The sequence below is a fragment of the Arvicola amphibius genome, chromosome 12 (genome assembly GCF_903992535.2).
Source record: "Arvicola amphibius chromosome 12, mArvAmp1.2, whole genome shotgun sequence".
Taxonomy (NCBI): domain Eukaryota; kingdom Metazoa; phylum Chordata; class Mammalia; order Rodentia; family Cricetidae; genus Arvicola; species Arvicola amphibius.
This window is the reverse complement of record NC_052058.2, coordinates 4,388,478-4,416,042: the sequence shown is the minus strand read 5'-3', so window position 1 is coordinate 4,416,042 and position 27,565 is coordinate 4,388,478. Positions and strand designations below refer to the sequence as shown.

At 46.0% G+C, this 27,565-nt stretch overlaps 1 protein-coding gene across 10 annotated transcripts in view; it reads right to left on the bottom strand.

Moving 5' to 3' along the window:
• Nucleotides 1-27,565, bottom strand: part of Rps6kc1 (ribosomal protein S6 kinase C1) — a 138,210-nt gene that overhangs the window by 59,378 nt on the left and 51,267 nt on the right. For 6 of the 10 annotated variants that reach the window (XM_038348894.1, XM_038348895.1, XM_038348896.1 and 3 more), the window contains 2 exons: nt 14,156-14,271; nt 5,686-5,778 (listed from right to left, as the gene is read on the bottom strand). The exons of 2 other annotated variants lie outside the window; for them this stretch is intronic. In XM_038348894.1, coding sequence (XP_038204822.1) covers nt 5,686-5,778; nt 14,156-14,271 — 209 coding nt within the window. The remainder of the gene's footprint in view (nt 1-5,685; nt 5,779-14,155; nt 14,272-27,565) is intronic. 2 more of the 10 variants (XM_038348897.1, XM_038348901.1) reach the window with 2 other exon arrangements.

The following is a 27,565-nucleotide window of genomic DNA, read 5'->3' as shown; positions in this document are numbered from 1 at the left end:
AACTATTCGGTTAATAATAACTAAATCCTTTTCATCACTATGGGGATTTTCTACTTCTGTAGATTTAAAAATGGTGTTACTAACAAACTGACTTATGTTCATTAGGCACAACTACTTATATAAAATTTTACTGAGAATGGAATAAAAAAGGTTGATAGAAAATACGAACATCATCCAATACGGTAGGTTTTTGGATTTTTGTTTTCTTTTGTTTCCATTTTAGATACTTTAAAACAATTTGACAAAACTATGCAAAAATTCAGTTTCCAACCATGCTGGCCCCAGACACACAACTGGGCCACTGTGAGCAGCCTCCTCCACAGCAGTCCTTGATGCAACACACAAGCATGCCCTGACACAGCACTCTCGCCACAGGCCATTGCTTAAACTGAGGCCTGCTCCTTTGTCGTCACTGAGTTTTAGGAGCTCTTTGCATGCTCTGGATAACAGTCTTTGTATATTCTGCATTGTAACAGTCTTTGTATGTCCTAGATAACAGCCTTTGTATGCTCTGGATTGTAACAGTCTTTGTATGTTCTCGATTGTAGCCGTCTTTGTATGTTCTAGATAACCGTCTTTGTGTGCTCTGGATTGCAACAGTCTTTGTACACTCTGGACTGTAACAGTCTTTGTATGTTCTGAATTGTAACAGTCTTTGTATGCTCTGGATTGTAAGAATCGTTGTGTGTTCTAGATAACAGTCATTGTTATGTTCTGGATAAAAGTCTTGTATACTCTGGATTGTAACAGTCTTTGTATGCTCTGGATTGTAACAGTCTTTGTATGTTCTGGATAACAGTCTTGTATGCTCTGGATTGTAACAGTCTTTGTATGATCTGGATTGTAACAGTCTTTGTACGTTCTAGATAACAACAGTCTTTGTATGTTCTGGATAACAGTCTTTGTATGTTCTAAATAACAGTCTTTGTATGCTCTGGATTGTAACAGTCTTTGTATGATCTGGATTGTAACAGTCTTTGTATGTTCTAGATAACAGTCTTTGTATGTTCTGCACTTTAACAGTCTTTGCATGTTCTGGATACAGTCTTGGTCAGCCATCTTTTGAAAGTATTTTCTCAGTCTATTAGGCTTGTCTGTCATCCCATCATAGCATCTTTCACAGTCACAAAGTCCAGCTTGTAACCATCTTGACAGCTAGACTTCGTAAGTCTGGAACTCAGAAAGGGTCGATCCTGTATTCTACCTTTTTCTTTCAATATTGCTCTGGCTATTTGGGGTCCTTTGTCCCTTCATATAAATTCTGGAATCAGATCACTGATGTCCATAAAATTACCTGTTGAGATTTTGAATCAGACTACACTGAATCCACAGTTCAGGCTGAAAAGAAGTGACTTACTCTTGACAAGGGTCTTCTTACCCATGCCTGAGACTCTCAATTTTTCAATTCTTTGATTTTTTTCATCATGATTAAATAGTCTTCCTTATATAGATAGTATGCATACTTTCTTAAATCTATACATCAGAATTTAATTTGGAACACTAATGGAAATTATAGTGAATGTTTGGAAACTAGAGGGAGGGTGGGGTCAAACAGGATCTCATTATGTAACCCAAGCTATCCTCAAACTCAGAACCCTAGGTGTTGAAATCACAGGTATGCACCACCACATCTGGCTGAGGTTTGGTGATCAGACCCAGGGCCTTGTGCCTACTGGACAAGCCCTCCACCACTGAGTTATGTCCTCACCACTCGAGACTATCTTTTATTTCAGATTCTCGCTGATTATGTGGAATGTATTAGGGTTGTGTCCTCCAGCCTTGACGCAACCATCCATTAGTCCTAAGAGTTTGTCAGTTCTTTCAGATTACACGGGAACCTTCCCTCCCAATCTGCACACCACTAGTGCCCTTTTATATATTTGGAAGGCTTTATAGAGGACTGGCTCGATGAATTCTGTAAACGTTATACTGAATTCCGCTCCAGGTGGGCCTACTGCTTGTTATTTGGGTGGTTGGTAAGTAGGGACTCAATCAATCTCCTTAGCAGACAGATGTGCACTTCCTTCTCTGCGAGTTAACAGCTTTGTCTCTTAGGAAGGTAGTGGCAAAAATTGTACAGTGATTAAATTCATCATATCCGAGCTTTTTGCTGCACAAGGTGGAGTGCTGTGCCTCCCTGGCTTCTCACACCGAGCTATTTCTTCCTTAATTAGCCTCTCTATAGGCTTAGTAAGCTCACTGATGGTCGGAGAACTGGCCTTTAGTTTGGTTAATTTTCTTATTGATCTCTTGTTTTCAATTCCATTGATTCTAGCTTTTTTTGGTTTTGAATTTTTTTTAACTCACAGGAAGTTGCAATATATCTCAAAGTGTCCTGTTTACTCTTCGCCTAGCAGTCTGTGAGGGGAACCTATGCAGCATCCACACGACTGCAAGGTCAGGAATTTGACAAAGGTTCTTAACCGCTGATGATGCTATGACCCTGCAGGCAAGCTGTGCAACAATGAACTTCTCCAGAAACTCTCAGCTCTTGATCTCAGCCAAACAGCCAAGCCAGACCTCCAGTGAACTGTATGTGCACTGTGTGCTGGAACATACAGAGCATGCTTACACCTCCTACGCTTACAGCACAAGGCGCGGCACCTACACAGAGATGAAGGAAGCCCACCCTTGGCACCTACACAGAGATGAAGGAAGCCCACCCCGGGCACCCACCAGTTCTCTCGTTTTTCTTCTGCCACCACACAAGGAAAACATCTATAAGCACATCTGGGAGCAGAAGGGAATCTTCAAAGCTCTCTACTACAAAGTCCACTAAATGCTTGGCTCCGACCACAGCATATCTCCACTGACACACCCACCATTGCCTGGATACCTCTACTGACAAGAAGCTCATAAGGTCTCAAATCTAGTCCATCTTTGGTTAAGACACCAGTCCCTGAAAGGTATTTCTGTCTGGGCACTGGTGGTGCACACATTTAATCCCAGCACTCAGGAGGCAGAGCAGACTGCACTATAGTTCCAAGCTACCCTGGTCTACAGAGCAAGTTCCAGGACAACCAGGGCTACACAAAGAAACCCTGTCGAAGGAGGAGGAGGAGGAGGAGGAGGAGGAGGAGGAGGAGGAAGAGGAAGAGAAAGAGGAGAAGAGGGAGGGAGGGGAAGAAAAAAATAACAAAGAAAACAGGTATTTCAACCATGCGTCCAATTCTCTCTTTCTCTCTACAGCTTGAGCTTCTCCAGTTCTAGCTGCCTCCTGGGAAGAGGGGGAGAAGACAGGATGACAAGCAGTTCCAGTCCACACTGCCCCCCACTGTGAGCCGCCCGCCACGCCTTCCCATCCCACCCATAGCCTGGTTTGCAGCCCACACTTGCTGTTCTAGCATAACCAGTTCTCCTCTTGCCCTCTAGGTTTAAATAAGCATGACAGAGCTCCAGTCCTCAAACACTTGAAGTCTACACATGATCTGGTCAGGTGAAAATGCCCCCTCTCCACATCTGGCCTTCCTTTAATAGAACTCTGAAGGCCTTCCTCAGCCTGACAATTTCTGCAACAGAATGGGGGCCTGTTTATCTATGCTCTAAGAGTCCTGGTATTTCAATTCTTTGTTGCATAAAGGATTTTACGATCCCAACTAAGAAACAGAAGAGCACTAGATGATCACTTCCTTCTGTCTGAACACCGACCCTCTTGGTACAAGACACTCACTGTGGAAAGGTCTAGGGAGCAGCCCCACATTACACCAGTAGGTGTCGCTCTGCGATGTATTTTAAATTCTTTTCGATTCGCTCATTCAACAGCAGCTGCACCTAGGGACCATGGTGTGCTGGGCATGATTCTAGGCACAAAGAACGTGGTAAGATGTGAAACAGCGCGACACTGAGCTCATGAAGTCCACAGTGTAGGCAATAATAAAAATACTTCATTTACTTTCTAGATGGAGGTTAATGAAATTTATTTCCTAATGAAGTTCAATACAAAACTGAACTTGCTAAGTTAATAAACAACACAAGATAATTCACAAACACTAAAATGAAACAGAATTAGAGAAGCGGATGTCCAGACCAGCACTGTCATACCTTGGGGGTGTTTCCTAGATCTGAATTTATTCAACATCTTTCTCCCAAACCCCAAGTTTCTAAGGCCTGTATTTAAGGTATTCCTTAGTACAACAGAAAATCCACCTGCTCATATTTTAGCAGCAGAGATACTGTTGTGAGCTACAACTGCCTGCCAAGCTGACTGGTTCCCAGACACACAGCTCCTTCTCACCACTTAGAAAACGGCATCTGAGAGACACTAACTGACAGAGACAGACAGTGCCTCAACTACGGCAGAGGGATTCCTCCACTGCCAACGGTCTGCTTCCTTTCATCTGTGGAGCTCCTAGCAATTACCAGAACTTAGTGTGACTTGAGGCTCACAGCACAACAGTGAACAGCCACACAGTCATAAGATACAACTCTAAGAGGCATTGAGACAGCACAGGAAGATGGCACGTCCGTACCAAACCACAACACCTGAATCTACTAAATTACTCTCTGCTCTTGAACAGAATGTTCTCCATGATGCAAAGGCCACAGAAACAGCCACACAGAATGTTCTCCATGATGCAAAGGCCACAGAAACAGCCACAGAGTATCACGGGCTCTGTAACAACACAAAAAGTCCTACTGCACAGAGCTCTTTAAGCTCAGATTCATTGGCACTGGTTTATCTGGGACAATGATATTTACTTCATGAAAGTTCTGACTTGATGTTCTTTTGGGGATGCTCCAAACTGTGAGCGCTTGCCCAAGCTCCTCGAACTGCACTGTGGATTGCTCAAAGGCACCATGGACGCACAAGAATGCTTCAGAAGACAAGTGGCATTGGGTGACCCAAACAAACAACACTAAGGTGTTTTTGGAACAATGTCGAGTGGTCAAGAGGTCAAGACACATGTCAACATTAATGGCATTTTCCTTAAAGTTATAATGGCAGAATAATATAGTATTTCCAAAGCATGCAAATTGGCAGGCTCAGTGTTGATAAGCATTTGGTAATATTGATATATCACCAAGCTTTGTGTGCACATGTGTGCATACGTGTGTGTGTGTGTGTGTGCGTGTGTGTGTGTGTGTGTCTGTGTGTGTGTCTGTGTGTGTGAAGGGTCTCAATATACTGGGAAAGCAGTTTCTGGAGTCAACCAAGTTCATCCAAGTTGGCCATGGAACTTTCGGGCAAGTTACTCCATGTCTGTGTATCACTTTCTCATCCAGATGCAGATAATGAGACTGTAAGAGGGATTCCATAAACCACTTTATATAAATTCCTACTATGGGGGTGGGCACACAGTGGTGCTCATGAATGACAGCCACCAGGAATTCCATGCTTCCTTCTGACCATTGGGATGACTGTACTGAGTGATGTTTAACAGCTGCAAATTCACAAATCTAAGCAGCACAAAGTGCACCATTCTACCACCACACTTCGGAAAATTAAAACCCCTTACTCAACGGAATGCCAGCAAATGCACACCTTCTCCTTGGCACAATGTACTCTGCATGACCTTACGTGAATGCTGAAGCAAAGCTCCCCCGCTGCTCGGGCATTTTAAAGTGCAGATGCATTTGAGTCATTTTCCTTTTGTTTCATATCCTTAAGATCCGAAGCTTCAAAGACAGAATGTCAGCATGCAGCCGATTTATGACTGAACTCTTGAAGAGACACTGAAGAATTACCTTGTCAATCACCCCAAGGACTCTGAAGGCCTTCAGCTCCTCGGCAGGGCTCCTTAGGTTCCAAGGGGGCCTTGAACTTAGTGATCCTGGAGGCTAATGGGAGATATCAAAGATTACACATCAATCAGGGAGGTACTTGAAGGAAGACTGCCTACTGAAGCAAACGTCAGGCCAAAGGAAACTAAATTTATCATAAATCAGAGAAGGGAAGATAAAAGGAGAAAGTTACTGTTTGTCTGTAATGTAAAATAAAAAATCAAAATAAAGAAAATCAAAAAGAAAAAGCAAGACAAAAGCGCAAGTAAATAAGTCATAGCACTGAAAACAGGTTTTTAAAAAGAAAAATTAATGAGCTGCTACTGTTTTTAGAGATATCAGGAAAATGTCTAACAATCGAGTAAGTGGACCAGAGTCAACGACAACCTTGCATTTGCCCCAGACAGACCAGAAGTAATTTAGAAGACTACAAAGAAAAAATTAACAGATTCACTTGGAACAAAAGGGGCATAAGGTGTTATTTTACCTAAAAACTTTAGTCCTGTAGTGCTTCTTTATAAAATGAACTAAGTACTTAGATCTTTAAATAGATACCATATGTTTTAAGAAGAACCAGCATATTCAAATTCAATCAAAAAAATTCATCAAACAATGGTAAAAAAAAAATAAATGCTCCATCGATATAACCAGCAATTATTAAAACAAAGGTTGGGGTGGTTTATGAGGGAAAAAAACCTTTCTTCAAATATTTGAATATCTATGATGTGGGAAACAGTATATTGGCTACAAAAAAGATCAATGAACATGAGAAAAGGCTGTTTGAGTGCACAGTTTAAAACAGTATTAACTTCCAAACTCCAGTCAGCTTTCCCCTGGCAGTAAGAAAAGCCATTAGAAGAGGAAGACTCAGGACACCTCAGCGGGCACTTACATCCAGAAGAACCCTGTAATTACTTCTCACAGCAAAACTGTGACTTCCCAAGGGTGTCAGGGGACATAGGGCTTGTCACACAGGGCAGAGGCCTTATCGACAAACTAGATAAGAACAGAGGAATAGAGAAGGGGCAGCGAAATACTCAAGCATGAAGAGGGAATTACCAAGACAACCGCTCAGGACATTGAAGTCCCTGGGAAGACTGGCATGGCCAGACAGAGCTCCTAAGAAGAACTGCACCCTAGTCACCTTTTGTGGGGGGAGGGTGCTGCAGCAGCAGAAGAGAGGGGAGGAAAAGAAGGAAGTTAGCAAAGAGGTTGCCTGGGGGAATTGGGTATCAGTTATAATGGGGAAACTACCAACTGGGAAACTGTCTAAGGGAAGTGTTTTTACTGCCTTCAGCATGTTTCCTTATCTCTGGGGGTAGCAAGCAAAGTCTGAATCTAGATCACCTGGAATGGAGGTGTTGGAATATGGGAGGGGGTGTTTGGTTTGGATTGGATTTTGTAGACAGGCTGGCCTTGAGTTTGCTTTGTAGCCATGATTGATTTTGAACTCTGGACCCTCATGCCTCTACCTCTCACACGCTGGGATTACAGGTGTGTACTACATTTGGCTAAGGCTGCGTGTGTGTACATGTGGGTGTACATGTGTATGCACTTGCATGTGGAGGTCAGGGGTCAACACTGGAATCCTTCTTTGGTCACTCTCCATCTTACTGTTGGAGGCAGGGGTCTCTCACTGAGTGCCTAGGCTAACTGGTCAGCACAATGCATGGATCTCACGTCCTGTGCCCACCTCCCCTGTGCTAGGATTATGGGCATGCAATGCCATGCTCAACTTTTCACATGGGTGTTGGGATCCAGCATCCTCACGTTCTATCAACTGAGCCCTCCTCAGCCTCAACTTTTATGTTTTAGAGATACTTTAACTTGAGAAAGTATCTCCATTGTGCTAGATAACAATAATCTTTTTAGATGATATGATCTAGATTTCTTAGATGTCTCAACAAACATTATTTGATATCCCATTTCATTAGGAACTAAAGTAGATGTCAGAAAATAAATGCATTACTGCCTTCTGAAAATCTAAGGAGAATGTTTGTGCATACAAATGTGTATCATGATATTAATATTGCACATGTAACTATTAGTCTCTTCTTTGTGGTTTACAGTGTATCACCTCATCTCTACCCTCCCATCCCCATAGATTGAGGTGCTCACAGGGAAAGTTGCTCTAATAATAGCTATTCTACTCCTGCATAAGGGGAACCGTGCAATAGTGAATTGTTTCCATCAGAGAGAGACGGTGGGATCCTAGACAGACCTCAGCTCCCTGCCCTGCTGCTGACAATCCTCCTACCATACAGCACATAGACAAAAACTCTCTCTCTCTCTCTCTCTCTCTCTCTCTCTCTCTCTCTCTCTCACACACACACACACACACACACACACACACACCATGCTGCATCACCAAGAAAAAGTAATTTTGCTTGTAATTGTAGCAAAAGAGATCCCAAAGGAAAGTGATGCATCATCCATTACATGGCCCAACATGGCAGCCTGTCTTCTATTCACGTCTCAGTCACTGCTCACTGGTCTCTCAGCTTCCAAAGAACACAGTTTACTTCACCTCTTACAACAGCAAAGAAGGGACTCCGGAAACCTCTACTACACCACTCCATGCACGGTGACAGACACAACAGCGCTGTGGTTTGGACTGTGGGTGCTACCTAACGCCCTTAGGCTGATGGCTCAGTCCCAGTTCAGCAGTGTTCAGAAGTGAGGGGAGGCGGATGGGTCCTGAGGGCTCTGATGTCACAAATAAATCCAGCTAAAGATTCGTAGCTTTAAAAGGGTGCTGGTTGGTACAGGTGATGGTGGCCTACACCTTTAATCCCAACACTTGAGAGGCAGAGGCAGGTGAATCTCTGTGAGTTCAAGGCCAGCCTGGTCTACAGAGGGTGTTCCAGAACAGCCAGAACTGCTACACAGAGAAACCCTGTCTAGAAAAAGCAAACAAACAAGGGAGCTGTGTTAAAGGGATCTAGGGAGTGGACCTAAGTGGAGAAAGAGAGGTACGTCACTGAAGACCTGCCTCCCACACCTATGTCAGGACAGGGCTTTGCCATAGGCCAGCAACAACAGAGCCAAGTGACCATAAACTAAAACCATGAGCCAAAATAAACCCTTCCATCGCATTCCAGTGATTAAACTAAGACTGTACAAATCAGTAAGAGGCATAAGTAGTCTGCTCCAGTGAGGGAAGCATTCGGAGTGGAGGACAGGGAAACAAAAGTCCAGACTTAGGGTCAGCATCCACAGCCCTGGAATGGCAAGAAGAAACATGTGACTCTCCTTTTCCACCTGGGAAGGCAGGTGTTCTGTGTGCAAAAGGAGCCATAAGACAGAGGTGGGTGCTGATGGGAACAGCAAAGGCAATAGGCATAAAACTTCTATTCTTTAAATCACTTTGCAAGATTATGATCAAAGACAGAACATGAGAATTATGAAGTAAAGGATCGTTTAAAAAAAAACTTGTATTGTAGGTCTACCCCAAACCCATGAGTACCTGGGCAGTACACCCCACACCCACAAATACATGGGCAGCATACCCCACACCCACGAGTAAGTGGGCAGCACACCCCCACACCCACAAGTACACTGTAAAGATTTGTCACTCATATTGGTTTAATGAAACTCTGATTGGCCAGTAGCCGGGCAGGATGTATAGGCAGGGCAACCAGACTAGGAGAATTTGGGGAGGAGGAAAGGCAGAGACCCAGTCACCAGCCAGACACAGAGGAAACAAGATGAGAATGCCTCACTGAGAAAAGGTACCAAGATACATGGTAAAACATAGACAGGAATTATGGGTTAATTTAAGTTGTAAGAGCTAGTTAGTAAAAAGCCTGAGCTAATAGGCCAAACAAGTAAAAAGCCTCTGTGTATTTCTTTGGGACTGAACAGCTGCTGGACCAGACAAGAGAGAAACTTCCATCTACAACCCTGTCCCAAAATGAATAAAATAATAAACTCTATTACCAACAGTGGTAATAGCAACACACTGTGTCAAAGGAGCAGGGAACAATTTCCTAGGCAACAAAGCTGCCTGTCACGTAAAAAGTAAATGTTTCTCTTATATGTAAGGGGTACTATAGTAGATGATGTCAAGATGGAATGGTTAGGGCCATCTATGCCTGGACTAAACACAGACAAGAAGGTTTGATGACCCAACAGAGATGGCAAGATTGCACTGGTCAACTGGCCAAGGCCCATGCATCTGGGACACAGAGCTCCTGTGGAGCTCACAGCCAGTGCCCACTATCTGCACTTGGCACACATCTAAACTCTGCTTGCTATTTCTGTTCTCTAAAAGGCTAAGTGAAGACTGCCTGGCTTCTCCTTAGGATTCTATGTTTTGTTAGGTTGCTGGTTGACCTGTCCACAGTCTTTAACTCAGTGTTCTCAGTTTGTAGTCTCCACCTACCTGTAGGCACAGGAGTCCCAGGAGTTTCTGCACATCGTCTGAGGGCCATCAGACTACAGTGTTTCTGCACATTGTCTGAGGGCCATCAGACTACAGTGTTTCTGCATATTGTCTGAGGGCCATCAGACTACAGTGTTTCTGCACATCGTCTGAGGGCCATCAGACTACAGTGTTTCTACACATCGTCTGAGGGCTATCAGACTACAGTGTTTCTGCACATCGTCTGAGGGTTATCAGACTACAGTGTTTCTGCACATCGTCTGAGGGTTATCAGACTACAGTGTTTCTGTACATCATCTCAGGGTTATCAGACTACAGTGTTTCTATACATCGTCTCAGGGTTATCAGACTACAGTGTTTCTGCACATCGTCTGAGGGTTATCAGACTACAGTGTTTCTGTACACCGTCTGAGGGTTATCAAACTACAGTGTTTCTACACATTGTCTGAGGGCCATCAGACTACAGTGTTTCTGCACATTGTCTGAGGGCCATCAGACTACAGTGTTTCTGTACATCGTCTCAGGGTTATCAGACTACAGTGTTTCTGCACATCGTCTGAGGGCTACCAAAGTGAAAAATCAGATGCAGGAGGGCACCTAAGACTCTGGACCTCCCAGAAGCTCCCTGGAGGGGCTGCTGATGCTGGCTTACCAACCCTACTCAGAATGGAACTAGCTGCAACTCAAAATATCCTGGCGGTAGACATTGGTGTTAGGGAAAATAAATAACAAAGAAAAGGTATCAAGAATCCAGACTCTGGCTGGGTACTTAAAATCCCTGCAGGAAGGAGGACCGGAGGCCAGCTAGAGTTATGCAGCAAGACCCTGTCTCAAAAAAATACCAGAAAAATAAATAAATATCCAATAAATATATATCCAAACCCAGAACATCAATATCCAGCACACGGAGTCCCTGAGCACAAACCCTCCTACAGACTTCTAGCTTTGCAAACAATTCTGGAGCAAATGGCTAGCTCGATGACGTTCCCTTCAGTGGCTGGCACACCTGACCTTTAACCACTTGTTGCTCAGTCCCATACCTGCACCCTCTCACTGAGTTTAACATCTTCCCTTGACACCCAGCACATCAGCCAACAGACCAGCAAAGACACAGCTGTGCTCAGAAGACTGTCTGTGGCGGCATTCATGCTCCTAGTAACTGCAGGATGAAATGGCAGTTACATGCTTAGGTCCTCCGTTTAGAGGATTACTTTCCCTTTACCACACTTAATTGGCTTCTAGGTGTAATGGGCAAGACAAGGCTGGGAAAGTGCTCTGCTGGTTCCTGTCCTGCATCTGTTTGCAAAGGATGTGATTACAATGTGATAGGATTTCCACATTTTCCACCTAAAAGGCTCCAGAGTTCACTAAAGCTGGGGGGAGGGCAGCCACTGCCCAAAGGGGAAAGTGGAGACCAACAATGTTAAAGCCTTTTATCTACTGAGACAGCTACGAAGACATGTTTGCACAAGGATTCACCAGAAGTCACATCTACTCTGAACAGCACCTAAGGAAAAGGGCCGAGTCGCTCACACCAATCCTCATCGTGCCGACTGAAATTCAGACCCAAAGACAGTCAAAGGAGAGAAACAACGGGTTCAGCAAGCTAATCTCAAGAAAATCCCAAGCCTGCTCCTGAGCAGTGTGCAGACAGGCTTCACAGAAAACACGCAAGCGGGAAATGAAAAGCAAATGTTTACCATAAAGAAAGATAGCATGTCTGTGCTCCCCTCCAGCTGCCCTCATGCAGAATCAAACAGCAACTCCCCACCAGATCAGAGCCAACAGTTACACCTTTCACCCCAGGACAATTCCCACAGCTGTCAGCTCTGGACACTCTCTCCGAGCTTTGCCTCCTGAGCTGCAGAGCTGGCTTCAGTCAGGCTGTAAGGTTTGCCCGAAGAGCAGCTGTGTCGTGCTCTGTGACGCTCCCATGGGTGTCTGGAGGGATGCTACACATTAAGTCTTAAAAGACGTTGAATGAATGAGCAGCCTGGTGTAATCAGCTCTCCTCCTTAGACCTCAGTTTATTTCCACTACAAGTTATGCTAAAAGTGAGATCCTGACTCATCCACAGAGTGGTCGATTCTCCAAATCAAGAGCTACACAGGAGGCCTTGTGCTTATTTGTTATGACTCCACGTGTGTCATATGCATGTATAGAATGTTATAAACCATTAGAGTCAGTATGGGCTAATAAAGTAATAATTTTGGTAATAGATCTTACAAAAAGACTCCATGGATAGTCGGTAGGATACTGATCAGGGATGCACAGGAAAGACAGAAGGCAGCAGAGGTGACATTCAAAATGACTACTGGAGGCTTTCCTAAATCACAAGAGCCATAGGAGGGATGCTTTCATCAGTGTCCCCAAAGCAAAATGAAGAAGGAAGACATGTGCTCTGGGGGGGACAAAAGCTCTGCATGCACAATCAGGAACAGCCGCAGCAACTGCCCAGCAAAGGAGCGTGAGCAACCCCCATTTCCAGATTCAGACGCAGACACAGGGAAGTGTCTAAGCCAACCATGTGCAGGACCAGCGAGATGGCTCAGTGAGTGAAGGGCATGCTACTAAGTTTACAACCTGGATTTAATCCCTAGGACCAACACAGGGAAAGCAGTCCCACTATGTGGGTTCACACTCACACGCACACACACACACACATGCACACATACACGTACATACACACACACGCACATGCACACACACACATACTAAAAACCACAATTTTTAAAGAATTTCGTTGTCTCTTTCATGGCTTCAAGTCACAGAACATACCAAGACTACCTGCTTTTTGGATCAACTAAGGAAATAAACACTCATTTACAGAAAATCTTAGTAAAAATTTAAAACAAAAAAAGTTACTTCTGGAAACTGGTCAAAGGCAGACAGACCTGACATAAAAGCAATAAGCAACAATGTTTTCTAAAGCCTTACACCATGCAGACAGGGCTGAGGTGGCCCTAAACAGACTAAAACGTCCCTACATCATTGTGCCTCAGCAGCTACAGGCGGCCTCCAGGAAATCCTGACACAACTCTCCCCAGAACAGTTTCAACATGACTGATGAGCTGCACAGGTGTGCACAGAACTGTGGCTTCAGAAGCTCCAGAGCAGGGCGGTGGACAGTAAGCCATGGTCTCATGATGGTGAGGTTAGGACGACAGAAGTGTGATGGTTTAACCTGCACTGCCAATCTTACTTGGAATCACCTAGGAGACGCACCTCTGGGCATCTCTGTAACTAAGGAAGGAAGGTCGGCTCTGACTGTGGGTGCCACCACAGCATGGGCTCAGGTCCAGAACAGAAAGAAGAAAGAAGAAGAGAGAGGAGGAGAGAGGAGGATGAGAGAGTACAGAAGAAAAGAAGAAGAATAGAAAAGAAGAAGAAGTAAGACTCAGAAGAAGAAAAGAATAAGACATACCAAGACGCATACACAGACTTCTTCCAGCTGTCTGCATTAGCTTCTCTTCAACGCATCCTCCTTCCTCGCTCCGCCCCGAAGAAGAAGAAGAAGAAGAAGAGGAGGAAGAAGAAACAAGCAAGCCTGCAGAGGCCACACTCACCCCTCTGCTTCCTGCTCCACCTACATGTGAGCAGGCTCTGAGCTGCTTCTGTCTCCATGCCTCCCACCATGACCTCCTAGAGAACAAACTGCTCACACCATGAGCCAGAATCCGTCTTCCTTAAATTCTTATCCACCCAGGCAAAGACAGGCATTGGGGGCGTGGGGAGGCCTCTTACTCTACTCTTGTGGCTTCCTTTCTGACAAGTTAAGAAAATTACAGAAAAAAAATCTGAAGACCAAAGTGCTCAATATTCTAGTTAAAAATAAAGCTGAAAGATAGATAGAGAGAGAGAGAGAGAGAGAGAGAGAGAGAGAGAGAGAGGACAGAGGGAGGGAGGGAGAGAGAGAGGGGGGGGGAAGGAAGGAAGGAAGGAAGGAAGGAAGGAAGGAAGGAAGGAAGGAAGAGAGGGAGAGAGGGAGAGAGAGAGGGAAAGGGAGGGAGGGAGGGAGAAGAACATAAAGAGAAGAGAAGCCTGGCATACCTGCAGTCCAGCGTCCAGCTGAGGTGTGGCGCGGAGGCTGGAGATGCTCTCTGCACGCATGAGGTACTCTGCCGTCCTCCTCTTCACAGCCTCCCTGCGCGTGGGGCTCGACTCTCCTGAATGGACAAAACACAGGTCTGGCCTTGGAAGAGGGAAGCAGGCATTTTTTTTTTTTTTTTGCCCCATCTAGCAATTTACTTCTTTTTACCCAAACCACTGCTTCTTCACATCTGTAACTGTTGAGTCAAACTTGGAAATGGTTCAACGTTCCGCCTCAAGGATTTCATTTGCCCGGAGCTGACAGGCTGCTATCTGAATGTGCACTGAAACTTGGTACGTTAGGGAGAGCCAGGTATACATGGAACTGTGTAGAAAGTTCTGAGGGTGAGAGGAGCCCCAGTTCAGGCAGCATCGAATTTCCAACTAAAAACTAGGAACAAACATAATGCCTGGTCAGTGAGCAGTGACATGGGACTGACAGACCGCAGAACACACAAACATCCAGCCTCACCCAAGAATAAAACCACTCCGGGAATTCTGAACTAAACTACACAGAGTTGTGTAGGCCACATGGTTGCTTCATTAGCAACGAGTTGCCGCTCTTATTCCACAGGAGAGCAGGACATGGGCTGCTGCTTCTCCAGAGGGGGTTGGCATGTGACTGACAAAGAGAACCGTTTCATTCAGAGACAGACAAGTGAGACCTAACGCTTGCATGTGCATGTGTTTCAGGCTGACTGTTTGGGACTAGATAACCATAACAGGGGGGACGTCCCTGGGGAAGGCCGAGTCTCCCTCACTCAGCAGCCACTGTGGTGGCGCGTCCCCTCACCCACGCCAGAATGTCAGCCATGCTGTCACTGTGCAGACCTTGTTTAGGTGACCATATCATTGAGATTTCATAGGTGCAGCTAACTTCCCTGTCAGATATAGAAGACACTATCTCACAGTAGAATTCCTGGTACTCTGGCTCAATCGTTGTACCCCTTTTCCACAATGTTCCTTCAGTGCCAGGTACACGCACACGCACGTGCACACACAAACACACATCATATACACCAAAAAAAAAAAAAAACCGCACATAATAACCCACATACTTTTGACATGGTGCCACCCACAATGATGATGCTCTCTAGTCCTGCACACCAGGCCGTGGCTGGGTTCACTACTTTGGACTGTGATGCCCACCACCCACTCGTTCCTTACATTCTAGGTAACATTCAGCAAGTGTTCACTTAAACCTCTGTTTAGCATTTTGCTTCGCCCGGGGCTCCACCCCTTTTGTTAATCTGCAAACTAGGCTTCTATGCGAAGTTGGAAGTGTGTCTCGCACACTGGCTGGAAAGTCATGCTGAGTTATGGAATACATGGCTACGGACACATACAGTTCCAATCATATTTTGTTATTGAATCACTGGCTTTCTGTTGCTGTTGTTTTTTAACTTTTGGCTTTTCTGTCACTTTCTAGGCAGTCTCCATAGTAACAGAGGAACAAGGACTGAAAGCCATGCTGAAATGGACCCCTGCTGTGCTGCTGGGCCACTTCCATGGAAACTGCAAGCACAGGAGAGAATGTACCCTCCGCACGCAGACTCTGCGATTCTTCCACTCAGACCCTTCAAGGGCCACGGTGACTGACACACGGCAGCCACAGATGAAGCCTGGCTCTTGCAGAGAGTGGCCGCCGGCGCCTATGGACCAGAACACAAAGCTAGAGCTGCGGATCTACAGCGCAGCTCCCAGTCACCACGCTGCTCACAAATGTGACTTTAGACGGATTTTACCTGAGTAGAACATAGTGGGGGAGGTTTCCCTGGCTTCGGCACACACAGAGGGAAGACCCCACTGCTCAAGACTGACCGTTAACCCTAGCTGAGAAACGAACTGGGTTGACTTCTTAAATACCCAGAAAATTGATAAGCAGATTTCTGGATGTCTGTGAAGGTATTCCCAGAGATGACTGACATGTAGGACGGGGAGGTGAGGTGGGGAAGAGCACCCAGAACAGGCTTGGGGTGGGGGAGCTTGCTTGTGCAGCCCCGTCCTTCCTAAGCAGGGGTGTTACGGCTTCCCCTGCCATGAACACCAGCCTCTTGGCCCTCCAGCCTCAGTGTGAACTCCCAGCAACTTGCCAGGGAGCTTTCAGGCAAAGTCACTGGTCCCTCTTGTCCCAAGTCATCCAGCTCACTGGGCTGAGCAGCCTGAAGACAGTCGTTGTGTCTACTCAGATTCTGCTGCCATAAGTCATCACCAAACCCTCTCACAGTCTCAGCAGCAGCCACTGGCTTCAGAGGCTTCCGGGGTCATATAAACACAACCACTCTAGCATTGCATAAAAGCCAAATACAAAAAGAAAACTTAAAACTTGCATTACTCTGGATACCAACTCTGATGTTTTACATACGACATGCTCTCTGTATGCTAGATTATGGGAATAGTAAGTTATGTAAGAAGCCATGACCACTCGGCCTGTCATTGAACCACACTCCACTTATAAGAAAGGTATTTCTTCTCCTTTATGAGGAAAAACAAAAGCTCAGGATGAGAAACCTTGTTCTCGGTTACAGAGGTAATGTGAGATTCTGCACCTAAGCCAATCCTGTTCCAATCTGGGGGAGAGGTATTCTCCAAATGCCTAATGTTGATGCTTGGCCTCAGCTGCTGGGCTCAGCCACTGAGCGATGGCTCACTCCTGAGGCTCTGACCTCACCAGTGTGCAGAGCGACGGAGGGATTCACCATGTGACTGCACTGTGAGGGTGGGGGGTGACAGAAACTCTCAGAAAGTGGGTCTCATTGGAGGAAGCAGGTCACTGGGCTGGTGTTCTTGAGAGCTCTTCTTGCCCTGGTCCCTCTGCTCTTTCTGCTCCCTAGCTGACATGAGGTGAGCAGCTCTGCCAATGTTCCCAAGTCACTGTTCTTCCAGCCTCAGGCACAAAGCAATGGGTCCGGTTGACCTTGGACTGTAACCTCTGAAACTCCAAGCCAAGTAGTCCCTCTATAGTATGTGGCACAGAAGGAGGAAAAGGAAGAGACCGTGAAATTGATTGTCCTGTTTAAGTAGAACAAGAAGAAAACAAAAGACAAGAAAATAAGGAGACATGCACAGTGAGTAGGCAACAAAGAAGGAGGAAAATAAACCTGAGAAGGTGCACAGGACCACGGTAGGGTGGAGTCAGGGAACACCCAGGCTCACACACAAATCCCCCAATCTCATAGTGAAAAGAACACAGACAAATATAGAAGGATCTAGTTCAAAAGCTACATAATTAGGCAAAAACAAAAACAAAAAGGAAAAAGAGAAAATCTACATTTTGATGCAATTCTGAAAAAAAAAAAGTCATGACCACACCAATATGAGAAAAATGGTTCTTGCAGGGGAGAAAAGAAAACATCTTTCACACATCTTGGTTGCCCTAGAATTTACTTGGAAGTCTTTTCTCATTAATCTACCAAAGAGCAAAAGGCATGTTCTAAGTCAGGCAGGAAACAAAACCCAGTTTTGCAACCTGGATCATAAGCAGCTCTTCCTCGCCCCCTCCTTAATCCGCTGACTGCAGAACTGGCCAGCTCGGGCTTCTTGGAAGACAGGTGTCGGTAATGTGTACCTTGCCAGCATCATCACGTGCACAGAACTTGATCCCCACTCGAGACTTTCCTAAGCACACCCAGGAGTTGAGTTCTCCTTCTCTGCCCCAACAGGGCCCACAACAGAGGCCTCAAGCTTCCCCGGGCTTCATCACTTTGGCAAGGACATCAGGCCAATCTCTGTAAACACAATGAGTTTTGTTTGTTGCTTTTCCTTTACTTTTTCTTTTGTTTTTGTTTTACAATTGGGTCACATAAAAGAACACTCCTGTTTGAGACGGCCTTGGGGGCTGCAGCTTTTAAGTGATGATTGGCTATATTTAATGATGCTTTGCTCTTCTCAGGTATAGCCTACCACTTCCGCCCTGTGTTAAGTGTTCTGGAAACAAAAGGCAACCTTGAGAGAAGGAATGATTTACGCATCTGCATGTCTTGCAGGAGGTGAAGCCATCAGCACTCAGTGTGGAAAGAGAGCCCGGTCAATTGGGGAATCTGCTTTGTGTTTGTATGGAGCCAACCCCTGTCAATATTGTTCTCAAAACCAGTTGTTAGGTAACCCTAGAAGTAAAAAGTCACCAAGAACAGATAAAGCGTAAGTCCTAACAATGCTCATGGTTCCGCGTCTGCTTCCACGGCAGTCAGTTTCCCAGGCTGCGGCTGCACTGAAAGCCGAACCAGCAGGTCCTGTGTAACGGCCACCTGTGGAGACACTCCAACTCGGCTATTTCTTTCTGCTCTGTGTCTTTCTTTCTTTCTTTCTTTCTTTTCTTTTCTTTTTTTTTTTTTTTTTGCAATTTTAAAAGCCAATAACCAAAGGATTTTCATTTCTTTCTTTCTTTTCTTTTCTTTTTTTTTTTGCAATTTTAAAAGCCAATAACCAAAGGATTTTCATTTCTTTCTTTCAAAACATCATTACTGGCCATGTGTGGTAGCGACACCCTTAATCCCAGCACTCCAGAAACTAGGTGGGTGTTCCAGAGTTCAAGAGGCCAGGGGCCTTTGATTTGGTTTGGTTTTGGAACACATCTCAAAAAACCATGGCGGCCTAAGATCTTCCTCCCGAGTGTGCACCACCACACCCAGCTCTTGCTTTGTTTTGTTTTTAAAACAGAGTGAGTCTTGCTGTGTGAGCCAGTCTGGCCTCACGCCTCAGCCTCCTGAGTACTGGAATCTTCCTGCATAAGCCTTCTGAGTGCTAACACTACAGGCATGTGTCACAGACCTGACTAAAGGCTGGCTCTTCAGCTGGGTGAAGAGCATTTGTTCCAGTGCTAAGACTGAACCCAGGACCCTGAGTGTGTCACACACATGCTACACAAGGCTCCAGCACTGAGCAGGATCTTGAGTGTGTCACACACATGCTACACAAGACCCCAGCAATGAGCAGGACCCTGAGTGTGTCACACACATGCTACACAAGACCCCAGCACTGAGCAGGATCCCGAGTGTGTCACACACATGCTACACAAGACCCAGCACTGAGCAGGACCCTAAGTGTGTCTCATACATGTTACACAAGGCCCCAGCACTGAGCTATATCCCCACCTCTGATAAGAAACTCTGATAAGACTCCTAAATTTCTAATGTTCTTATATTCTCAAGTCAAATGGGGCTTTTTAAAGGACCGGGAGAAACAAAAAGAATTAACTGGCCAAGCACGAGGCACACACCTCTGGTCCTAGCACTGAGAAGGCTGAAGCAGGAGAATTAGGAGTTTGATATCTACAGCACAAGAAGAAAGAGACAAGAGACAGAGGCAGAACAAGTAAGACAGGTAGCTAACAGGTGACTCTGACAAGAGAGAGAGAAAGAATACTCAAAAGGAAGGCAGCCAGCTGGTAAGACAACCTGCCACCAAGTCTGATGACCTGAGTTTGACTCCGAGACCCACAAGGTGGAAAGAGAAAACCAACTCCAGGGCTGGAGAGATGGCGCAGTGGTTAAGAGCATTGCCTGCTCTTCCAAAGGTCCTGAGTTCAATTCCCGGCAACCACATGGTGGCTCACAACCATCTGTAATGAGTCTGGTGCCCTCTTCTGGCCTGCAGACATACACACAGACAGAATGTTGTACACATAATAAATAAACAAACAAACAAATAAATAAATATTAAAAAAAAAAAAAAACAACTCCAGCAAGGCGCTCTCTGACCTCCACAGGAGTGCCCACTGACCCCACACAGAGAATTAATTAAATTGTCCGCTAAAATGTTTTACAATATGGGCTAAAGATACAAGAAAAATTGGAATGAAAATCATATAAATAACTGACCTTCTGGTAAATATGGAAAGATCCCTAACTTTCAGAAAGCCCTCTGTTCATTCTTTTATCAACCTAATAGAACTGGCAACCCATACAAGAACCAACCCCAACAACCTTCATAAGGTTTATTTCCACTTTATGTGCAAGGGTGTTTTGCCTGTGTGTGTGTGTGTGTGTGTGTGTGTACACGTGTGCGCTTGTGCGCGCTCGCACACGCGTGCGCACACACGCATTATGTTAATGTAATGCCTGCAGAGGCCAGAAGAAGGCATCAGATCCTTGGGCCAAAAGTTACAGAGCTTTGTGAGACACCATATGAGTCCTAGGAACTGAACCTGGGTCCTCTGGAGGACAGCAAATGCTCTTAGCAACTGAGTCATCTCTCCAGACCCAAAAACTGTTTTCTTTTCTTTTCTTTTCTTTCTTTCTTTCTTTCTTTCTTTCTTTCTTTCTTTCTTTCTTCCCTTCTTTCTTCTTCTCCTTCTCCTTCTTCTTTGTTGTTGTTGCTGCTGCTGCTGGGTTTTTTTAAGACAGGGTTTCTCTGTGTAGCCCTGGCTGTCTTGGAATTCACTCTGGAGACCAGGTTGGCCTCAAACTCACACAGATCCACCTAACTCTGCCTCCTGAGTGCTAGGATTAAAGGAGTGGGCCACCACAGCCTGGCAACTGTTTTCTTGATATCATATTAATTTCATTATTTTTTCTTTGAAATCAGTTAAAATGAGCAACTGGTTGTAAGTACTTTATTTTCTATCCCAGAAGTTTCACAGGCTCCATTAACACAATCCTTCTTAATTACACTTATTTATTTACTGTGTGCCATGGTACACAAGCGGAAGTCAGGGGTCAGCCTGCAGAAGTGTCTCGGTTCACCATATAGGTATGGGTACTGGACTCACGCCATGGGGCTTGTCGGAAATGCCTCACTGAGCTCAGCCGACTCGCCAGTTCTACCTCATCCCTTCTTACGAACCGAACTGTACTGGTACCCATCAGAACCAGCGCACAGAAGTTCATCTGCTGTGAGCTACTTCAGCATGAAGCTGCACCTCTCTCTCAGCTCAGGCTGAGCAGCACCCTGGCCTGGCCTTCCTGCCCCTTCAGAAGAGAGGCCTGGACACTATGCTAGCAACGTGCCAGCAACACTGTCACCTCGGTGCTGCCCCAGAGCATTACAGGCAGAAGACCCTTTAATAGAACATCGCTAAGTGAATGCATATATGAATGACTGCACCAGCATTCCAAGATCTGACAAACAACACAGTGGCCTCCCCCTTATCCACGGGACTAATGTCAGGACATCCAGTGGACACTCAAGGTCTTCAAAAGAGCTAAGTCAGCTAAGTCTACATAAAGTTACTGCAATACCAGAAACAGTCAACCTAGCAATCTCAACAAGCTGAGTGACTGATGGTCAGGCAGGTACATGACACACACGTGCTAGAAGAGAGGATGGCTTGTGTCCCAGGCAGGTGCACGAGACTGCAGGACTTAGAAGGGCACACATTTATAACAGCTAATCGTGACTTTCTCCAACTTTCCCCTTATGTTCCAACTGGAACTGGGGAGGAGGGCTGCACTATGACAGCTAGAGGAGACTCTGTCAGTCCTGCCTATGCCTACATGCCTTTCTCCTCAAAAAACACAAATGAGTAAGACATGCAGCTGGGGACTGGTGTAACCAAAGTCCCTTCAGTTTAAGTAGCTGAAATGTACCCAGGGGAACCTAGACAAACACAGTCCCCAAGCAGCAGGATTACACTGAAAAGGGAAATGACATTTTGACATAATTTTGTTTGAAATTGTCAAAACAAATCAACAAGCAACACGGGCACTCTGAGTAATTACATACCACAAGTGGGTAGGATAAAGTCTACCAACTCCTTCTCCTCCTTGACAGCCACAGTGGTACAAGACACCTTTCTTAATGGCCTGTAAAAGCACAGGAGGCATGCCCTGTGACCTGACAATTTGTCCAATGACACTCACTTCTGAAACTGCTCACTGCAGCACGCTAACTGTCGAGAAAGGGCAGGTTCACACTTCCAACGAGATCGGGGAGACTGAACTGGGCAACTTAGACACAGCAACGTTTAATGACGAAAACACAAGCTGCAAGTTACAGATCACAGTTCTTAATGCGAGAAATCACAGACTAACGTTTAAGACTTTCTCACAGAGCCTGTCACTGCTAAAACGACAGTAGCTTTCCACTTGGAGTTTTGTGTTTATTTTTTATTTAATTTGACTTACATTATTCCTGAATATTTATATTTCTCCCAGTCTGAATCAAGGATTTCTTTAGTAGTCACAGGGATTAACCCAGTTCTCTGAAGTGACCGTCTGTAAACTGTTTTGCTGAAGATAGGAAAATGTGCTGGGCTGATGACAGAGGTCGCCTGCTCAGCCCTAGGGACTTCTCTGTCCCTGGCTGGCGCTGCACAGCAGCTGTGCCGCACACAGATTCACATGAATGAAAATATTTAGATGAGAAGCCACCCACTTAGTTTATTTTCCATATGACTTTCCTGTAATTATTTTGTAAACTGTTCACACAACAATACATAAAAACATCTGCAAAAACAGGTAATTAATGTGTCAAGCCACACTAATGCGTTTTTATGGTGTCCATGCTTCGGCAACTGTAATTATAACTCTTTTTTAAGCAGATGATGATGTGTTTGTTGCAATGTGCAAGTGGTGATTTCAGATGCTCTGCTTACTGCTCATACAATCTGAATATAAAACTCCACGGCTACTTTGCGCACATCAGCGCTTTACCTTGCTTTTTGCTGAAGTACGAAAGCGCTGCTCTTTTTCCAAGCTATAATTTCCAGCAAATATTTTTGTCATTAGAACGTGAAACTCTCAGCATAAAAGCTGACATGAAAATAGTGAAAGATTCAAGAAGCATACGCTGGTAAACATCTTGACTTTCCTCCTCTGGCTGTGACCCTGGAGAAACTCCACCACTGTAGCCCACAGGAGACAGCCAGCAAAGCCACCCTATGGCCAACAGTTTGGAGGCTGTCCTCTTCGGAGTGACACAGCAGCCCTCGGGCCCACCCTGTGCACTTGAGCTGACCAAAGAAGAGCCAAGTGCTTCCCAAACCCGCTCTGCCTGTGCCAGCTGATGCTGAGTCGGTCCACAGGGACCACACCACGCTCCTCACGGCTGTCACCATAACTGATCCTGATGGCCCAGAGCATGTGAAGCTGTTTCCATAGGCGACAAAATCTAAAATTACAAAAGAAACAATTCTCTACAAACATCCCCAGCTCCTTCTCCCCAGAGAAACAAAGTGACAACAATAAAAACAGCTGGGAGTGGGGGCTCACCCCCAGGGAATTCACCACCAGCCTGGACTACACTGCAAATCCCAGGCCAGCCTCAGCTATAGAAGACCCTGTCTAAAAGCAAGGGCGGGCCAGTGAGATGGTTCAGTAGGTGAGGGCACTCACTGCCAAACCTGATGATCTGAGTTCAATCCCTGGGACCCTCAGGAGCAGAGAACTTACTCCCCGAGTTGCCCTCTAATCTCCATGTTTACACCATGGCATGTAAATATACAAGTGTGTGTGCACATGCATGCATATGTATGTGCGCACGTGTGTGCATGCTGTGTTCACACAAAAACACAAAATAAATTAATATGTATACATTTTCAAAAGAAATAAAAACCCAAAGGGGACAAACAAGGCAGGAGCACAGCACAGCGGCTCGGTGCCGTGGTAATCAGGAGCACAGCACAGCGGCTTGGTGCTGTGGCGATCAGGAACACTCACAAACAAGGCTCTGCCTGTTAGAGACATAAAGAATCGATGCCACAGGTCCGAACTTAACTGTCTGATATGAACCTTTGCTCCTATGCTCACGAATGGATTATTTCTGCAACATTGCTTCTCCTGAACATGAGCAAACACGCTGAGCCACAGGAATCCATCAACACGCTGTTTACACAAAGATCAGAAACGTCACAGCCAAGCAAACGACAGCTGCCCAGCTGCCAGGTCTGTTAGAGGGACTCACTGGGGGAGTCTGAAGAAATAAGGCAGAGCCCAGTTCCAGGGTTGCAGGAGGCACATGATCAAGGTGCAAAAGGGAGCAAGGCAGTATGAGAAGGCTAGACCCCTGCAACTTAACAAGCTAGAATATAAATGTAATAACGCATGTAACTAATGCACTTCAACAGCTGGACTCTGACCTCATCAAATGATGGGGGGCCAGTGACATCCAGGGGGCATTTAAACTCCTCTGGTACTCTCAAACTCACTCCTGCCTGCTGGCTGCTGGCACAGTCTTGAGGATTCGGCTCACTGCTGTCTTCCTCGCGTGTCAGCTCCTCTCGCCAGACGCCTGCCTACTCACACAGAGGACAGAATGATTCTCGTATGCAGACATACATCCAGAGAATGTCTTACTTACTAGGCACACCTTAGAAGACAAGGATGGACAAACAGACCACTTGCCTTAAGGGCCCTGCAGACAAGACAAACAGACGCCCTCAGGACTGACAGCACAGGAATCCACCATGAATACAACCAAAGGGTGCAGACCTCAAAGAGAGTTCAGGAGAGGGGTTTTCGTCTGAGCAGAATTGAGCAAAGCCTTGCTGCAGGAAAGCTACTAGAGCTGAGTAAGGAGTCAACCAACTGAGGGGCACAATGGCATAGCCCAAGCACAGCCACATGGAAGCCCAGCACGCAAAGACCTCAGTGCTTCCCGGGAACTGCAAGTCTCTGTGGCTGAAGCTGAGCAAGTGATGGCACCTGACTCTAGATAAGCCTGGGAAGGGAGCTAGAAGCCCATTGCACAGCCTTGGCCACAGCAACCGGATGTGTCCTAAAATCAATGAGTCAATCTTTAATAGCTCACTCAGAAGGCCTGGTATAAGGCTCAGTAGATAAACCACTTGCTGGACAAACACAGAGATAGAATACAAATCCCCACATAAACTTCGAGTGCATGTGGTCAATCGCCTATAATCTCAGCACTGAAGAACCAAGCCAGAGGATCCTGGGGCAAGTGAGCCCGCTAGACAAGCTTGCCCATGCACTCCGTTCCAGAGGAGACCCTGCCTCTGCACATAAAATGGAAGGAGATTAAGGACATCAGCGTCTGGTCTACACACACACACACACACACACACACGGGCCCACACACATGCAAACATGTGCATGCATTCACACAGATCGCCCAGGCTGTATGTAAGAAGAGGAGAATGGGTTACAATCTATAAGAACAGAAGTTGTTAAAATAATTCTGAAGTTGTTATTGAAGAGAGGACAGAGGACAGGCTTCCAAAATATCGGGGGTGGGGTCACTTGGCAGAAGCTCTCCCCAGAGAAAACAGTACAGAATGACCTAAAGCATCATCTCCAGACACTGACGGGGACACACGAGAACTGAGGTCTGCGCGCGGCTGCAGTAAGAGAGCAGGTCAGCGGTGTCTAACACGGAGCCACTTCCACCTGCTCCCACCTAACGAGACAGACAGTAGCTGTGAGGACACAGAAACCAACATGGAGGAGCAAGACAACCATGGTACCCCCCCCACCCCAATATCCCTGGGATCTTAAAAGCTGCACACTGGTCCTGGGCCTCACAAATGGGCAGTCCTTCACAAGCGCGTGCACACACGCACACACACACACACACACACACACACACAGAGAACACTTTCTGTTCTAATAGTGTAGCTCTCATCTCTGATTCACTTTGGACCTTCTGTAATTCCTGCTTCTGCCTAACTTTCCTCACACAGTGAACATCTATAATAAATCCCTGTGTGATGATCCCCCCACCTATATCCCTGCCCTGGGTGACTTCACTTTTTTTCTTATTTAGGTCCATTTCCCTGCTTCTTTGAATGGATGCTGTTTTACTGGCACTTAGCCACTGTGAACTTTTCCTTGTTGGGTTTTGGATATATTTTTAATTCTTCAGTCTATTTTAAGACGTGTGGTTCTTTGAGGTTGCGTCTTTACAACCCGTTACACATCTATGCACCTTCACTCCTTCTCAGCTTCCCGCCCCATGCCCATGGTTGAATTAGTCAGGCTGCCTGCCTCTCTGCAACAGACGCTCCTCTCAGCTCTGTACAACCATCCACGAGAGTGGCTCCCTGCTCCCTCAGTGGTGACTTCCCCATAAGTATGCATTGCTCAGAGTGTTGAGTACCCAGCGTATAGTCTGCCATCACTGCCGTGACCACCTGTCCAGAAAAGGCCCACAAGGCCTGTCTCTCCAGCCAGCCAGCCCTAACTAGAGATCAGCATTGGTTTTCCCAGTGGTTTAACTGCACCTCTTCAGCTCAGAATTCTGAGCCCTGTGCTAGCCTCTTCCTGAGCCGCAGCCTAGGGAAGCACAAGTCCAGAATCAAAGGACTCACGAGCCTCGCCTCTTTCAGGTCCCACTTCTCAGAAACCATGGGCTTACACTGATGTGTGATATTTTGCTTCAGGAAGGAATATATATATATGGCCCCTGTTACCCACGTTGGCCAGCAGTAGAAACTGGGAAGAGGGATGCACACACACCCCACCCACACATATACTACAAGTGTACGCACATACACAGGTGTGCACTATACTTAATGTGACTACTGAAACTCCAAGACTGCATGTGACTTAGCTTGCGTTACTATTGTCTAATGCTATTGTAGCTCGATACTCAAGTCACGTAATCCTGAGATTAGTGAGGAGTCCAAGAAGCCTGTAGATGAAGTCCCACTACCTTAAAGTGAAGCGGGAGCTGGCAGAGCAGTAGGTCAGCCGAGGAACTAGAAATCTACGCTGTCACTGAGTTAATAGAGATGGCTCCTGAGGCAGAAGCTGGGTGAAAGAGCCACTGTTCGCAGGACATGAGGTAACAAACTGATGCTGGAGACTGAGGGCCCAGTTCAAATTGGAAGCACTGAATTCTTGAGCCAGTCCTCCAGTCCTGAATGAGATTTCCCCCACGTCTGCTGCAGAGACTGCCAGGACGGGGAACTGACTGCCTTCACTGCTGGACTGCACTACACTCTGGTCCCTTCATGACGAGATCACGCCATTCAAAAGGACATCACCACAGCCTGGCCTGGCCTGCCTGCAGCTCCTCATCATGTCTTCCAGTCACGCTTCCTGACATCTTGGTAAGAAGAACATTCATCCACGTGCAGGCCAGGCCACTACTCTCCCTCAAGCAGGGATTCAAGAAAACCCAAGTTAGGGCTCTTTATCTCTGCTCTCCACTTCTGTCTCCTTGGACTTGTCCTTCGCTGTCCCCCACAGAGCGTTTCCTCTTCCGGGGGGGAGAGCTGCCACTGCTCTGAACTCAAGACAACTTTTACACCAACGTTTTACTGACCTTGTGATCTTCCCCACCTAAGGGACAATAAAAATAACGGTTTAATTGTCACCGAACAGTTTTATCACATCCCATTCGGTTGCAGCTCAGTGGCAGACACCCTGCCTACCTAATGTGTAACGCCAAGGATTCAATCTTAGAGAACATGAAGATATATTTAATTTTAACAATCATGTGAAACAGCAAATTGCTTGACAAAAGCAACAAGGT